The sequence below is a fragment of the Doryrhamphus excisus genome, chromosome 19, assembly GCF_030265055.1.
Source record: "Doryrhamphus excisus isolate RoL2022-K1 chromosome 19, RoL_Dexc_1.0, whole genome shotgun sequence".
Lineage (NCBI taxonomy): Eukaryota > Metazoa > Chordata > Actinopteri > Syngnathiformes > Syngnathidae > Doryrhamphus > Doryrhamphus excisus.
Window position 1 is genome coordinate 14,252,867 of NC_080484.1, and position 17,356 is coordinate 14,270,222.

General features: G+C 46.2%; 1 protein-coding gene across 3 annotated transcripts in view; it reads right to left on the bottom strand.

The window, feature by feature from the left end:
* Nucleotides 1-17,356, bottom strand: part of LOC131107633 (1-phosphatidylinositol 4,5-bisphosphate phosphodiesterase beta-1) — a 90,336-nt gene that overhangs the window by 40,128 nt on the left and 32,852 nt on the right. For all 3 annotated transcript variants that reach the window (XR_009120289.1, XM_058057844.1, XM_058057843.1), the window contains exon 3: nucleotides 11,868-11,936. Coding sequence is in view for 1 of the 3 variants with exons in the window: in XM_058057843.1 (XP_057913826.1) it covers nucleotides 11,868-11,936 (69 nt within the window). In the remaining 2 variants the exon portion in view is untranslated. The remainder of the gene's footprint in view (nucleotides 1-11,867; nucleotides 11,937-17,356) is intronic.

Consider the following 17,356-nt stretch of genomic DNA (forward strand, 5'->3'; position numbering starts at 1 on the left):
GGGCCACACGGATGAGATGCCCGCCCGGCGTTCTTCCCGCACGTCCACCTCCGTCAGACTCAGGCGCCTCATTATGGAAGCAGAACGCGGCGGCACAGAAAGTCAAACGGGCGAGTTTTCATCCAAGTGGAAGTGAAAGGAAACAATGTGACAGTCTGCCAAGTACCCAGTGCCAACTTGGATATTTACCAACTTCCTCACAGACCTGAATGCAGCATTCACTTACTAAGACAATATCATGAAAGAGGCCTAGCCTTGGGGGAGGTCTCAGCTCGGACAAAAGCCATTTATTTCATATCACAGTTGCTTTGTTGGTCTGTTGTGTTGTGTTTTGGCAATGCTATCACAAGCACATATAATACACGCCTGATGCAAAGCTGAAGAGCAAGTGAGGAACATCGGTTGTCCACTGTTGGACCTTCAGGAGGTTCCAAGTCCAGATTGAAAATGCAAACCAGAAGCCGAAAAAACGTTGAGAAGAAGCATTCAAGTGAAGCTTTCTTTCCACGTCAGCTCAGATGAAGTTACGACAAGTTGTTAACGTCACAGGCAGGAGCAAAAAGGAGCGCTTGATTTGCTAACCCGCACAATATGGCTCATTTCACCCCATTGGAGTGTTTGTTTTCAATCATGGCATGTCCAACGTTGGCACAGCAGTTTGCCCTTTGCACTATTACAACATTTCCTTCTGGTTGCTCGTTAGCAGACGACTTCCTGGTTTACAGACGCAAAGGATCCCAGTAGGATTGGTGTAGCCGTGTGAAAAACGGCAACGCTCGGCAAAATGCCAACTGTGTCGTGGCATCACGGAGAAGGTGAATGCTTATCTGTCCACTACTTCACCCCCCCCCCCATCAGCCTCCAGGTCCTTAAAAGCTCTTTTCCTCCATGTTGGCGTATTCTCTTGTATTCCGCTGCTCACCCACTCGCTCTGACTCATCCGCATCAATTTTCCAGCGCGAGATGAAGCTCACTCGGCCGGCTCAAGCTGTCCATCAAGCGGGCGCTTTGTCAGGGGGTGCCACTTAAAACGGCTGGCAGGCACTAGAAAGTGGCAGGTACATAACTACGGTAATTACCCCGCCGTCTCGCCGCATTTACCTGAGGCGGCATGGCCGCGAGGACGCTGGCAGCAGTGGGCGGCTCGTACGCGCCTTCCCTTCTACGTTTTGAAAGAAATGGTGGAAATATTGTTTGTTTTATATATAAATTAATTAATTAATAAAATAAAATAAATAAATAAAAATTAAGAAATTATTAATATTATTATTAGAAACTATAAAATTATAAAATTATAAAATTATAAAATTATAAAATTATAAAATTATAAAATTATAAAATTACAAAATTATAAAATAAAAATATAAAGAATTATAAATTATAAATTATAAAATTATAAAATTATAAAATTATAAAATTATAAAATTATAAAATTATAAAATTATAAAATTATAAAAACATAAAAACATAAAAACATAAAAACATAAAAACATAAAACATAAAAACATGAAGAATTATGAAAATATAAAATTATAAAAATATAAAGAATTTTAAAATTATAAAATTATAAAATTATAAAATTGTAAAATTGTAAAATTATAAAATTATAAAATTATAAAATTATAAAATTATAAAATTATAAAATTATAAAATTATAAAATTATAAAATTATAAAATTATAAAATTATAAAATTAAGAAAAATAAATATTGAATGTTCCCTTCCCAAAGTAGTACAAAAGAAATGCACATATTGGAAGAAAGCAACATCTTTCAATGAACGTTGTGGGGAAATGCTACAAAAATGTCCACAGTCCAAAAAATTGTGTTCCTCCATGTATAAAATATGACCATAAAGTATACACATGGATAAAATCACACTTCTCGTGTCCCCTGTGGCTTTGCGAAATCCTCCTGATGCTTTTGCAAGGGCCCTACAACACATTGGAGCCCAGAGAAGCAGCTGATGCAACAAAGAAAGCCAAGTTTCTCGCCGCTGCAGTGGAGAATGTGCAAAGAGCAGGAGGGAGGCAATAAAGTGGAAAGAAAGGGTGTGGGAGGGGGGGTTGCGTTATGATGATTTATTAACAGGAAGATCCAAGACAGAGATGGTTTGAGCATCCCCCCGCCCTCCTCGACTTGCTCCAAGAAAAGTGAAGCCAGTCATGTGAGTGAGACACCACCCGCATCCTTTGCATATACTGTTGGGTGTTCACGACTACTTCACGGACATTACGTTTCAACGGTTAACCACCCACTTACTTACTGGTACGCACCACTGCGGGGACACAAGTGTAAACATGGCTTATTTTTTCTTATTGTGTCAAGCACATGGTAATACATACTACATGGTAATACCAACGTCAAACCATGTTAAGGAAGTACGCTGTCAAAAACCAACAAGGAACTGCTAACATTCATTCATTCATTTTCTACCGCTTTTCCTCACGAGGGTCACGGGGGTGCTGGAGCCTATCCAGTTGTCTTCGGGCCTGGTGGCCAGCCAATCACAGGGCACATATAGACAAACAACCATTCACACTCACATTCATACCTATGGACAATTTGGAGTGGCTAATTAACCTAGCATGTTTTTGGAATGTGGGAGGAAACCGGAGTACCCGGAGAAAACCCACTTATGCACGGGGAGAACATGCAAACTCCACACAGAGATGGCCGAGGGTGGAATTGAACCCTGGTCTGGAACTGCTAACATGTGATGTCTTATTTTCTCTCATTATGTCTTCTGAGTTGGGTAATGCAAATGTAAGTGTGACTATGGGGGTGTTACTTCATGTCTAGAGGTCTCTAATTGTCTTTAAAAAGCATATTTGGAAGGTGGGTTGTTTTCTGTCATTACATGGCATTTAGTAATATTGTATATTATTTAATATAATACTAAAATCAGTCATCATGGAGCCAAGGCACCGCCACAAAGGAGGGATGATGTGGGTCACGACCCAAATATGGACTTTTATCAACACACCAATGAGTCAACAAGTCATGTCTACCTGCTGTGTGCACATTATTCAGCGTGCACGCAAGCACCGCCCACGCCACAACTGCTGCTACACAAATAGACGTGCAACAGTCGTTTTCAGCAATTGGCTGGATTTCCACTCACCGTCCTCCACAAATGAAAAGCCATGCGTTTATGATTCTGTTCTACTTGACTGTAGCTTAGTCAGGGCAACGGACGTGTTCCTGGAAAGTCGTAGCAGGGAATAGCGCAAAAAAACTTGGAAAAAAGACAATCGGGATGATAATAGTAGAAAAGAAGAGTTGTGTAGCCTAGCACTGCATCTTTGCCAAGAGGACCCGTTCCCGGCCTCCCGGCCTCCTGTCCCCATGCCCAGGATGCCAGGAGGCCCCTTGGGGGGGAGTCCACAATGGGGTCTGAAAGAATAAATCATTCACAGTGGAGCCCTGGAGATGTAGACTGTGACCTACTAGTGATGGCGGAGGCTACATATGTCCACTCTCCTTCTAGATCTTTCCACTCTTGCCTTCACTGCTTTCTGTTGGCCTTCGAAGACAAGACGCTGCAGAATCAGGAAGCTAAAGTGAAGCAATCAATCCATCTTATTTTCCGCAATATGCCAAGGGCCAAGAAAAAAAACAGCTGCGGACCAAAAATGGTCACTGGTGCCGCACGTTGGACACCCTTGCATAATGTCTACCGTGAAAGTAATACGTCTTTCCTTACCACGACGAGGACGCTCATGAAATCATCAGCTAATCATCATGACGGGTTGGAGAGCTGTCAGCGTCTATGAGACGAGGAGATGCAGCGTTCCTATTTCCTTACATTTACGTCCAATTAGGGAGAAGACAGACATCTCATTAATATTTGAGTGTAGAGGATGCTAGGGGGGCGGTGCCTGTGGATTGGCAGTCCGGGGTGGCGTCCCCGTTTTAAGAAAAGGACTGAGGGTGTCCCCAGCTCTGCCTTATGGTAAGGTCTATCCAGGGCTTCTGGAGTGGAGCATCTGAAGCCGAGTAGAGGAGCAGAGCGTCGTGTCATGTTCAGGGACCAAAGTGAATGTCGTAAAACGAAAGAGCACATCATCAAAAAAGCAGTCCTGATCAATCTGCAAACGAATGAGGATGCCGCCTCCAGTCCGTGTCTGCAGCTAGCAATTAGCCATCATTAGCTGTGCGGGCCAAGACGACGACCTGCTGTTTGGACACCCTCGCACCATCTCTCCAGCTCGGGTCTCAAAGCAGCCCACCCCCCCCCCCCCCCCCACAGAAGGGTTTGCCAAAGGATTAGCGCTAGTTTAAACAAAGCTTTGGTTAATTGCCACTGGAGGGCAGCTCTGTGGCGCATCAGCGTCGAGGCTGGGGTGACGACTACCGGGGGCCTCGATGACACCCTTGCCGCTCAATTGGTCCCTGAGGACTGGAACCAGGAGAAAGCATTTCAACTTTAGCAGCGGAGCGTAGAGAAAAAAACGTAGTGAAGCATCAACTTCTATCTCATTCCCGAAACAATCCACGGAGGAACTAAATTCCCATGGAAGCAATCACTGTGTTGCTAGCGTGGATGAGTAGGAACCTACACAAGGCAACAATGAGCTTCCCATGGAATTGACTGTCAGCACTGGAAGCAACGTGTCCAACTGATCAGAAAGATTTCAGAATAAGCGGGACTTGTTTTTCCGTTCTAAGTGTTCCGGGAGTCCGCATGAGGAATCACACTGTTGCTCTCCCGCCCCTCCTGAGAATAACTATTGAAAAGCAATTAAGACCACCGACATGCTGGTGTGCTCGGAGCGGGTTGATAAAAAGGTCGGCTGTCTCTTAATGTGTCGCTGCTGGAAAGGGCGCTAAAACACACACGCTAACGCGCCGTCACCGGCGTCCTTCTCTTGGCTCACCTTGGTGATTAATGGCGCTCCCGGGGACTGCTATGACCGAGGCGGCAATTAAAAAAAAAAAAAAAAAGAAGAAAAGAATTCCTAAGAGATGGACCATCATTCCATCCATCCATCCTCCTCCTCTTTGCAACTCATCCGTGAGGAAGAAAAGATGGATGATAACCACACGGTGAGGGAGACATTGATCGCTTCCAATTAGAGCGCAGCCCATCCGAGAGGAAATGATGAGAAAGAAAATTGCCGCGTGTTCACGTAAGAGGACAAAGTGGCGTGTATTAGCACCACGCCATGATAGCACCACGCCATCATAGCGCCACACCATGATAGCACCACGCCATTATTAGCACCACGCCATCATAGCACCACATATGATAGCACCACGCCATGATTAGCACCACGCCATTATTAGCACCACGCCATCATAGCACCACATATGATAGCACCACGCCATGATTAGCACCACGCCATCATAGCACCATGCCATCATAGCACCACGCCATAATGAGCACCACACCATAATTAGCATCACACCATCATAGCATCACGCCATGATTAGCACCATGCCATAATTAGCACTACGCCATAATTAGCACTACGCTATGATTAGCACCACACCATGATGAGCACCACACCATCATAGCATCACGCCATGATTAGCACCACGCCATGATTAGCACCACGCCATAATTAGCACCACGCCATTATTAGCACCATGCCATTATTAGCACCACACCATCATAGCACCAAGCCATCATAGCACCACGCCATCATAGCATCACGACATCATTCGCACCACGACATCATAGCACCACACCATGATTAGCACCACGCCATAATTAGCACCACACCATCATAGCATCACGCCATGATTAGCACCACGCCATCATTAGTACCACGCCATCATAGCACCACGCCATAATTAGCACCACACCATGATTATCACCATGCCATAATTAGCACCACACCATCATAGCATCACGCCATGATTAGCACCACGCCATCATTAGCACCACGCCATCATAGCACCACGCCATCATTAGTACCATGCCATCATAGCACCACGCCATCATAGCATCACACCATGATTAGCACCACGCGATCATAGCACCACAGCATCATTAGTACCACGCCATCATAGCACCACACCATCATAGCACCATGCCATCATAGTACCACGCCATCAAAGCACCACGCCATCATAGTACCATGTCATAATTAGCACCACGCCATAATTAGCACCTCGCCATGATTAGCGCCACACCATGATTAGCACCACACCATGATTAGCACCTGCCATCATAGCTTCACGCCATGATTAGTACCACACCATGATTAGCACCACGCCATCATTAGCACCACGCCATCATGGCACCACACCATCACGTCAGCGTGAATCACACTCTTCAGACTACGTGACCAGGCTTGGCAAAGCTGGCACAGCCATTTAGGAAAGGTGCTTTCCTCCCCCCCAAAAAAATCATCCGTCACGTTCCTCCGGCTCTTCTCTCTGCACTCATCCATCAAGCAGGAAGTGAGGATGTTGATGAAACCAAATGTAGCAGCTGTGTGTTGGCAAGGAAAGAAAAGATATTCACTTCATGGCTATGAGATTCCATTTCATTATCTCATCATCTCCAATTACAGCAGGCAGACGGCAAAACAAGGAGGGAAGCCGACGCGTACGGAGAACCTTTGCTACCCTCCTTACCTCCTGTGCTTGTCGCCAGGCGGTTTCCGTGGTAACGGACCCATCAGACACAGCCGGCTAGTCCTGGCTTACAGGGACTTTACTAACTGCAGACTGGGTCCAAGGTTCGACTCCACTGCTGTGCTTACGAAAATGTCACATTGGATTACATAGCCACAATTTGGAATATTTGCCAGTACTTTTGAAGTAATACTTTGCAGTAATACTTCCTATGCAGTACTTGAGTCCTTTTGAGTACGTCTGGCAGACGTGTAGTGCTAGGGTCCTAATGAAGCTCCTGGTGTGTTTACGCGGAGCCGCTTTGGTTGCGGCCTCCCCCAGCGGAGTCCAATCAATGGCTGCTAGTCCTGGCTTACCGGGACTTTACTAACTGCAGACTGGGTCCAAGGTTCGACTCCACTGCTGTGCTTAAGAAAATGTCACATTGGATTACACAATTTGGAATGTTTGCCAAGGACCAGTACTTTGAAGTAATACTTCCTATGCAGTACTTGAGTCCTTTTGAGTCCGTCTGGCAGATGTGTAGTGCTAGGGTCCTAATGAAGCTCCTGGTGTGTTTACACGGAGCCGCTTTGGTTGCGGCCTCCCCAGCGGAGTCCAATCAATGGGCCATTATTGCAGATTGTTTCTCAGGCTTAATGCAGCCTGTTTGTTGGGTTGATCCATAGCGGAGAAAAGCAATATCCCTCCTTCCTTCCTTCCTTCTTTCCTTCCTTTCACTTCTCCTGGATCACTCTGCTTTGTCTGCTGGAGACATTCTGGCCGGACCTGCACAGGTGCACCATTGTGCTCCCCCCCTCCCCTGAGATAAGCATCAGTTCTGTGCCGACACAGGCGGCTCTGTCCACCATGCCGCTCTCGGTTTCATGTGCTACCGCCGTCTCCATTGATGCTTCTCAGGGCGCCCCGCTTGCCGGCGAGCATCACCTTCAATTTCTATGTGAGCGTTAATGAGACGCTTGGCTCCGCCCGCCGGGAATTCATCTACAACTCATTGACTGAAGAAGAAAACCCATCCCGGTCGATCACGCCCATTTTTTTTCTGCTGAATTCTCACCACCAATGTCCAATGCCAGACAGCTGGCGTTGATGACAAACCACAAGGGGCGCCATGACGTCCTCTACCTGATGATCGGTGCTCACCTGCATAGGAAGCCTTTTATTCTGATGTGTAGCATTAAAGACACAGCAACATTCAGTATGACTTTTGACCAACAGGAGGCGCCCCGTCTGTCCGACTCACGGTGCGCGCCCAAGCGTGCCCTCGCTCTTTTGCGCTTAAGCCGCCGTGCACGCTCGTCCGCATTCAGTACATTTCTCCACAGCTGCCAAGCCGGTGTAGCGTTCACTGGCACTACGGCTCTTATCATTCCTCTCAGCACATTGTGTCATGCCTCCGGGCCGCCACAATGGATTCCAGCGCCCCTTTTTGGGCGGGTCTTTTATTTTGAAAGCGAGCCAGTGTTTTAGCGCAATCAGCCTTGGAGGAGATTGTATCCCACTAAACACCCGATGCCCATGCAGCACGACCCACCCCCCCCTCATCTGAGTGAACAAATACACCATCACATTCCAACAACTGCTTTGCTTTTTCTTTAGCTTGTAGCAGGTATAATAAGCTCATCTTAATAGGAGTGTAAAGATGACCATAGGGGTGTTATTTCATGTCTACAGGGCTCTAATCACAATATAAAAGCACATTTAGAAGGTAGTAAACAGTTTTTATGATGCCCTGTGTGTCTACTTTTCAAATTTTAGAAGTGTAAAGCTGACTATAGGGGTGTTATTTCATGTCTACAGGGCTCTAATCACAATATAAAAGCACATTTAGAAGGTAGTAAACAGGTTTTTTGATGCCCCGTGTGTCTACTTTTCAAATTTTAGAAGTGTAAAGGTGACTATAGGGGTGTTATTTCATGTCTACGGGGCTCTAATCACAATATAAAAGCCCATTTAGAAAGTAGCAAACAGTTTTTATGATGCCCTGTGTGTCTACTTTTCAAATTTTAGAAGTGTAAAGGTGACTATAGGGGTGTTATTTCATGTCTAGAGGGCTCTAATCACAATATAAAAGCACATTTAGAAGGTAGTAAACCGTTTTTTGATGCCCTGTGTGTCTACTTTTCAAATTTTAGAAGTGTAAAGGTGACTATAGGGGTGTTATTTCATGTCTACAGGGCTCTAATCACAACATAAAAGCACATTTAGAAGGTAGTAAACAGTTTTTTTTGATGCCCTGTATGTCTACTTTTCAAATTTTTGAAGTGTAAAGGTGACTATAGGGGTGTTATTTCATGTCTACAGGGCTCTAATCACAATATAAAAGCACATTTAGAAGGTAGTAAACAGTTTTTTTTTTATGCCCTGTGTGTCTACTTTTCAAATTTTAGAAGTGTAAAGGTGACTATAGGGGTGTTATTTCATGTCCAGAGGGCTCTAATGGTGTTCAAAAGCACATTTAGAAGGTGGTTTTCTATGCAGAATATCCCATGCATGAAGAGGAAATCCTCCTTTGCAGAAGTTGACCAATCACAGTCGGGTCTAGAACCAGTCCACTGCCATCATGAAGCAGGGATTGAGGTACTTCTATTTCCGTGTCCAACGCCGGGAACAACGGTTTTGAAACAGTGACAGATTGGGTTCCACTTCCCAAGCGGTGCCAGCAAGTGGCCCCTCGCTGCTGCGCCCACACCAGGCTTATCATTGTCAGCGTCAAGGAGCTGCTGTGATGGCGGCCTGCCGGTCTTTCCCCGGATCCTGTTACACCGCTGGCGAGGCGGTGGGGACACACACTCTGCGCCTTATTTAGCAGCAATCTACCGGGCTACAAACTAAATCGTGGTCTGCTTCCATCCCGTATGGAGTGTAGGCGGGATGGCACACAGGACAACAATGGAGGAAGAGAACACGATGCTCCGCCCCTTCGTGCTTTGTGAAAAGCACAAAGCCGCCCAAGCGTCGGAAGAGAGGCTCCAGTGAGGCTTTAGAGAGCAAACACAAGCGCCTGCTCCAAAATGAAACACATGGAAGCCCGAAAAATAAAAGAAACAATGCATCCGTCCTACACGTCCCTGCCTCTTGGTCGTGTGTCTTCTGGGGATCCGCCCGTCACACAAAGCCCTGCCGGGCTGCCCCTCTGACAAGCCGCCAAGCTAATCAGCGTGAGTGACGGCTAATTAGCATCTGATGCTGTGTCTTCGTTATTCCGCTCACCTGCACATCTCTCTCTCTTGGCTGGGCACGAGTCACAGCGAGGTCAGCGGAGGTCAGACAAGGTCAGACGAGGCCCGTCTGCTCCCCAAATATCCAGAGCCACAAGCGAAGCGGGCGTAGCGGAAAGAAAGACGCCCATAAGAGGCGAGACCTTTCACAATGTGATGGTATCTGATTGTGATCCGTGAGCAGAAGCCATGTTGGTTTTGGGCAAATGAAGCTGACTGAAGTCATGTGAAAACTAAACAAACGTGTTGAAGAAGTTGCACGGCGGTCTAGTGGTTAGTGCGCAGACCTCACGGCTAGGAGACCAGGGTTCAATTCCACCCTCGGCCATCTCTGTGTGGAGTTTGCATGTTGCATCGATTCCACCCTCGGTGCATGAGTGGGTTTTCTCCGGGTACTCCGGTTTCCTCCCACATTCCAAAAACATGCTAGGTTAATTGGTGACTCCAAATTGCCCATAGGTATGAATGTGAGTGTGAATGGTTGTTTGTCTATATGTGCCCTGTGATTGGCTGGCCCGAAGACAGCTGGGATAGGCTCCAGCACCCCCTCGTGAGGAAAAGCGGTAGAAAATGAATGAATGAATGAATGTTGAAGAAGGAAGATGACAAACAATCTCTGTCTCTATCCCCCCCCCCCCCCCCCCACCTCACAGAGCAACGATACATCACGCTATTGATCAGCATTATTGATTGTTTTTTTCCATCTCAAGGCAGCATTTGTCAACCTGATGTGATGCAGCCCTGCGGGTCAGAGGCACTAAAGGGCTCCACGTCATGATATGAGCTGTTCTCACGGCATGGAACAACTGCAGGGCATCGCTCCTCCAAAACTGACCTCATGATTTTTTAAATTGTCTTTCATTTTATATTCAGTGGATGTGAAAGGGACAGCTGACTTGACACAAGTTTTACAATAGATGCCATCATAACGGAAGGACAAGAACAGAGCAATAAAACCATGACATTGACAAATGGGAATGATTACAAATGAGAACCAACAAGAAGACAATAAGTATGCCAACCTGCAGCCAAGCTGTACATGAATCATAATATATAGAATAGATAGAACACATGAGTGGAGTAGCAACATCCTATAGAAAGGCAATTTACACTGAATGCTTGGATACCGATATACCGATACAGATACCAACCATCATGAGTGATACGGATACAGATAGGGATAGTAATGGTAATGGTTTTATTTCATTTGAACATGCATCAGATTACAATTGAATGCATCACATAATCAGTTCACAGTTCCACATGTCCAAAAGGAGTAGGAAGAAGCAAAGCTTATTAAATCCTACCCCTCCATCTGGTACTTTTACAATCAGTAACATTAGTTACATTTGTTCACTTCCTGCTTTCCTAATATAGTTTAATTTTAAACTATAATTTTAAGTGTCAATATAGTGATATATATATATACACATTATTATTATTTATTTAAATTATTTAAATTATTTGGGCAATTTACTGTTCACGCTGCACTTTACATTATGTTGTTCATATTTGGTGTCTATTCTATCTATTTATTCTCCACATTATTATTATTATTATTATTTATTATTACTTATCTTCTTTTGTGTCTGTTATTATATGGGAGCCAGGCAACGACATTTCGTTGGCAATTTCACTACTGTGTTTTTGTGCAATGACAATAAAGGGAGTCTATCTATCTATCTATCTATCTATCTATCTATCTATCTATCTATCTATCTATCTATCTATCTATCTATCTATCTATCTATCTATCTATCTATCTATCTATCTATCTATCTATCTATCTATCTATCTATCTATCTATCTATCTATCTATCTATCTATCTATCTATCTATCTATATATAGCACATCATGACGGGTTCAAGCGCCCCCCCCCCCCCCCATGCGTGGGCTTCCTGTATTCCTTCATGCGCTTCACTTCCAGTTGATCCTCACGTGTTGACACGTCAACACCACCAATCAACCCTCACAAACTCACAGCCAGTCAGGGAGGCGAGCAAATGGGCGGATGGGCGGATGACGGAGCTGTGCTGCATTTGTGTGTCGATGGGCTTACCTTCGGCGTCTTGGTGCATTTTCCATTGCGGGCGTCCTTAATGTAGGCTATGTCCAGTAAGTCTGTCTCCTGCAAGAAAGGACAAACACATCAGATTTGCAGTGACGGGCACAATGTATCCTACCAGGCATCGCTACCGTTGTATCGTTGAAGTGTCATTCGTTTGATAGTCTCTTTATTTGTCATTTCCTTTCTGCTTGTGTCTACCCTCCATTTTCCTATGGAAGGGGGGGGGGGTGCTTTCCACGTGGCGTCCACCTTGGGTTATCTATTTGCTCGTTACCTTTGCATCCTGTATGCCGCCATTTTTGTTATTCATTCATTCATTTTCTACCGGGTGCTGGAGCCTATCCCAGCTGTCTTTGGGCGAGAGGCGGGGTACACCCTGGACTGGTGGCCAGCCAATCACAGGGCACATATAGACAAACAACCATTCACACTCACATTCATACCTATGGACAATTTGGAGTGGCTAATTAACCTAGCATGTTTTTGGAATGTGGGAGGAAACCGGAGTACCAGGAGAAAACCCACAAATGCACGGGGAGAACATGCAAACTCCACACAGAGATGGCCGAGGGTGGAATTGAACCCTGGTCTCCTAGCTGTGAGGTCTGTGCGCTAACCACTAGACCGATGTGCAAAATAGAACCCGGTAGATCGAAACCATCACTCATCAAGTCTTAGGTCTGCTGTTGCCCCGGGACCCTTGGCGGGACCTGAGCTGCAGGGATCTCGCCATCCCTCTGCAGGCCTCCTTTTTCTTATCTGCAAATCCGACCCCGGCTGCTCCCCCAAGATGAGCTTTCCTCCTTTTCATGTTCAACATGTGATTTGTCGTTAAGTGGAATGTGCTGTAATAAAGGGAGGAAGAAGAAGAGGAAGAGGAGCGCTGCTCCGTGCAGCAGAGGTCATCAAAATAAAAGCATTGCCACTTTCGGTGTGTCCCTGGTGGCTCTGCGAATAAAGAAGCGAATAAAGGCTCTCCGCTTGTGGAACACAGGAGGTCCGTGCGGGGCATCCTTTAGCTCGTCCTCGTTTGCACGAACCGCCATTGGAGTCAAAGGTTAACGCCTACGCCGCCGCTCAAAATGGCCGCACCAAAAGAGCCGTGGGTGGCCTGGCCCCAGACATCTAAAGGCATCTAAAGGCTCTGTTGTACTGCAGCAAACCCTCACCTGAAAATACCACACTTTGAAGCTCAGGGGGACTGGGACGGAGGGGTGCATGGTCACGTGGTGCAAACCCAGCGGCAGACACTGTTGTGGTTCAGTCGCCACGTGGCTGTGCTTGGCGTGGACAGAATGAGATGTTGAGCTTCTGTTAGCGTCATTCATCACGTAAGAATAAGACGACACGGCGGCTGGATGGTCCGCTCGCTATATGCTCGCTTTATCTACGGGTCCTTTTTATCTCGCCTCATAAAGCTCCTTTCTCGTCTTTAGCCCGCCACTTGAAACTCATGAAATATTCAGGCAGCATGTAACCTACAAATAATTCAATCTTCAGCAGGCCGTGGGCCGCAGTAGACTGGAGGTGGAGAGCGACGTGGCCAGACCACTCTCCTCCCACGCACGTGTGAAGCTGTCTCTCCTGTGGAGAGGACCACTCAGGCTGAGGAGCTCCACAGCCGGTGGAGCAGACTCACAATGGAAGCCCCTCGTAGCGCCGCCTGGTACCTTAGGTAGCCTGAACCAAGTGGGAACATTCTTACACGGGTCAGACAAGGGGTGGGCAAACTACGGCCCGGGGGCCACATCCGGCACGCCAAGTGTTTGAATACGGCCCGCCCAATCTTTGAAAAGTATTTAATTTAAACTCAACATACAACCTGGCATCATGGCCTGAGCCAACCTTTTGATGGTTGTATCAATTTCGTTGTTTGACATGGTCTGTTGTTTACAAAGTGCTCCTGAAAAAAGAGACACAAGCACATAATAATAATAAAAATTAAAATAATAATTATTATAACTATTATGATTATTATATTTACTATATTAATGCTAATTATTATATTAATTATATATAATAATATTGTTATATTTGCATATTTTACATAATAATAATATAATAATTATTATTTTAATTTTATTTTAATTATTATAATATTTTATTATTTTTAAAATATTTAAATATAAACATAAAATAATAAATAATAATAGCAGATTGCATGACAATTTTACAGATACAACAATACCAGGTGGACTGTTACGTGTAAAATATATAGTCTGCCCCCCCCCCCCCCCCCCCCGGAAATTTTGTTATATCAATGCGGCCCGCGAGTCAAAAAGTTTGCCCACCCCTGGGTCAGACCATTGTGTGAGGGGACAGAAAAGCAAATGTTTAGAGATGTTTGCAGGAACAGCACAGACGGGGGGCAGCCCCGCGGCCCCACGTCCCTGCGGCCCCCGTTGGTTAAGGCGCCTGCATTTCTCTGGTTTCTGTCCGCTGGTGCCGCTGACTTCCTGGACGTTCCTAATGGGCTTGGACGTGCTGTAGTCTTCTCTTCGTCTCTAGGAGAGACACGGAAGAAGGGACACGGGACGACGTGATGTCATCACGTCTCACGTTCACGTTTAGTCCACAACAAGACATCAAATGCCTTTCAACGCCGATCACAATTCGCTTCGTGTCCTCCTCCCGCTTTCCTAACGCTGCTCAGGCGTACCAAAGCCCAAACAAACCTCAAAGATCCGAAGAAGGCATATTGTCCATCCGATTCGTAGGTGTTGATGGACGTATGGAAGTATCTGTCTACGTGCCCTGCCATAGGCTGCCAGCACCCCGGGGTGGACCCCCGCCTCTGGGCCAGCACCGGCTGGGGTAGGCTCCAGCATAGTTGTGACCTAATGAATGAATCAACTTGTTGTGTTGTTTATGTTTCATCAACGAAAGTATCGAAATTCATCATCATGAACTGGACCTGTTATGATTTGCTATTATCTCTTGGGTAGTGGAAAGGTCTTGTGCTCCAAAAGTGAGCTCACTAAGAGCGGCACGGCTCACCGAGGCCGACAAATCCAAATGAAAAAAAAAAGAAATGTCCAAAGTAGAAAATACAAAATAGAAGCAGAGGACGGCATCAAGTCACCCCAGAAATCCTCTCTGCTAATCCCACACCAAGCTTGGTTACTAACAAGGAGCAGCTGAGACACAACAAGGTCAAGACGACCTTGCACTCAAAGCCGTGCGAGACCGATATAAAAAGGAAATATCAATGACAAGGAATCCCACATGGATTTTGCATTCCAGAGTCTCCAATGTTACCTTTGTGCTTTTTAGGCTCATCAGATACGAGCAGAGTAAAGAGGGGGAGGAGCCATCTTCTGTGACCCAGCAAGGTGCACTGTACCCGGGCACACGCTCCGAGCAGCCTGTGGCTGCCAAGGTTTATTGTCCCCCCTCATGGCGGAGGATTCGGTACAACTAGCTACAAGTAGAGCTCAGGTTAGTACAGGCCGTTAACGTCACAGGCAGCAGAAAAAAAAGGAGCGCTTGATTTTCTCACCTGCACAGTACAGATAATCTGGCCTCATTGGAGCTTTATTATTGGTCATTAGAGTTATTCATTCATTCATTTTCTGCCGCTTATACTCAGCTGTCTTCGGGCGAGAGGCGGACTGGTGGCCAGCCAATCACAGGGCACATATAGACAAACAACCATTCACACTCACATTCATACCTATGGACAATTAACCTAGCATGTTTTTGGAATGGGGGAAGAAAACCCACGCATGCACGGGGGAAAACATGCAAACTCCACACAGAGATGGCCCGAGGGTGGAATTGAACTCGCGTCTACTAGATGTGAGGTCTGCGCGCTAACCACTCGACCACCGTGCAGCCCTAAAAATGAAATAAATCACAATATTTCTTAATATTGAAAAAAAGGAAAGACCCGTAAACACTGTGAAGTCGACAACATTAGCTCATTTGCATATCCCATGGAGTGTGGACTACGCGCTGCACCTTCAGTGAGGTGGGACTTTGAATGCAACACCATGAGGACCCAGGTAGCTGAAACCGAACTTGATTTCTTTCATTGTCTTGCACCAAGGAAGCTTCCCACACCGTTTATTATTATTCCTTATTTCTAAAATCACAAATACTTCAACTTGCTGATATAGTTCAGCTGGACTGGTGGCCAGCCAATCACAGGGCACATATAGACAAACAACCATTCACACTCACATTCATACCTATGGACAATTTGGAGTTGCTAATTAACCTAGCATGTTTTTGGAATGTGGGAAGAAAACCCACGCATGCACGGGGGAAAACATGCAAACTCCACACAGAGATGGCCGAGGGTGGAATTGAACTCGGGTCTACTAGATGTGAGGTCTGCGCGCTAACCACTCGACCACCGTGCAGCCCTCATCAGAGTTATGTTTTATGTTTATAGGTATGATGAAAACATGACTGTATGATTGTTGATCCAATCACGATCATGTTTCCGGTGGTTGTGGTTCTCCTGGTGACGTTAGTCCTTCCCGGCTGTCTACTATCAGTCTCCTGGTGACCGATTTTCAACAAGAATGAGAAAGATGAATGCGTAGGTAAGAATCACAAGGCCTCGCTAGCCGGTCAGGGTCACACATATGGAAACAGAACACTGAGGGATGGCGGGTCGGAAACGTGGAGTGGCTGATAGCGGCTATCAGCGGCCGCCACGCTCCAGCAGATAAAGGCTGCAGGAGGCCGGGTTCTATACATCGGACTCAGCGTGAAGCTCGGCAGTCGGCCAACATGCACATGCGCCACACGTGTTCTCTCTGTTGTCAAAGTGCAGTATCTGCAGTCTTCAAGCCGAGAGCGGCGACCTAGAGCGGCGACCGAGAGCGGCCGGGCACCATGTTCCCAATCTCATCACACACTGTCTCCCACGCTGACGGACACACGGTGCACGCAGGGACTGTGGACTCTTGACAGATAGCAGAGCGGAGCGGCATGACAGCGTAAGCAAAGCTGCTGGTTTCATCCGTCCATCACGCCGCTTTGTTCCACATGGCGCGCTCCCTCTGAGGAGCTTCTCTTTGACGGGGCCGTCTCACCTGTCGTCTCTACGGACATCCGCCTCCTTCACTCCTGTCATCCTCGCCTGTGCACAACATGTGCACGTGCTAAACAAGACGCGCCAAGCCACCCCCGCCCTTCCCCCCCTTCCATCTGTGGCGCCTTCTTCAGGCTTCTTCTCCTTTTTTGCTGAAGGAACATCTAATATCATCTAATACTGCTTTCTCTATATTGTACATTATATACAAACAAATACAATACCTGACTACTACAGACAGCAATACCTTTCTGCTTCTTCAATATACAGACCAATATGATACACACAGCAGATATTATATCTGATGGAAGTGTAGCGTTTACACACCTGGAGGTAGGAAGGAATGGAACCAATGAGTAGCTGTGAATGAGTCCTAATCAAACATCATGACATGACTACTACCAGGAGAACCAGAGTATAGAGGGGGGGAGCCACC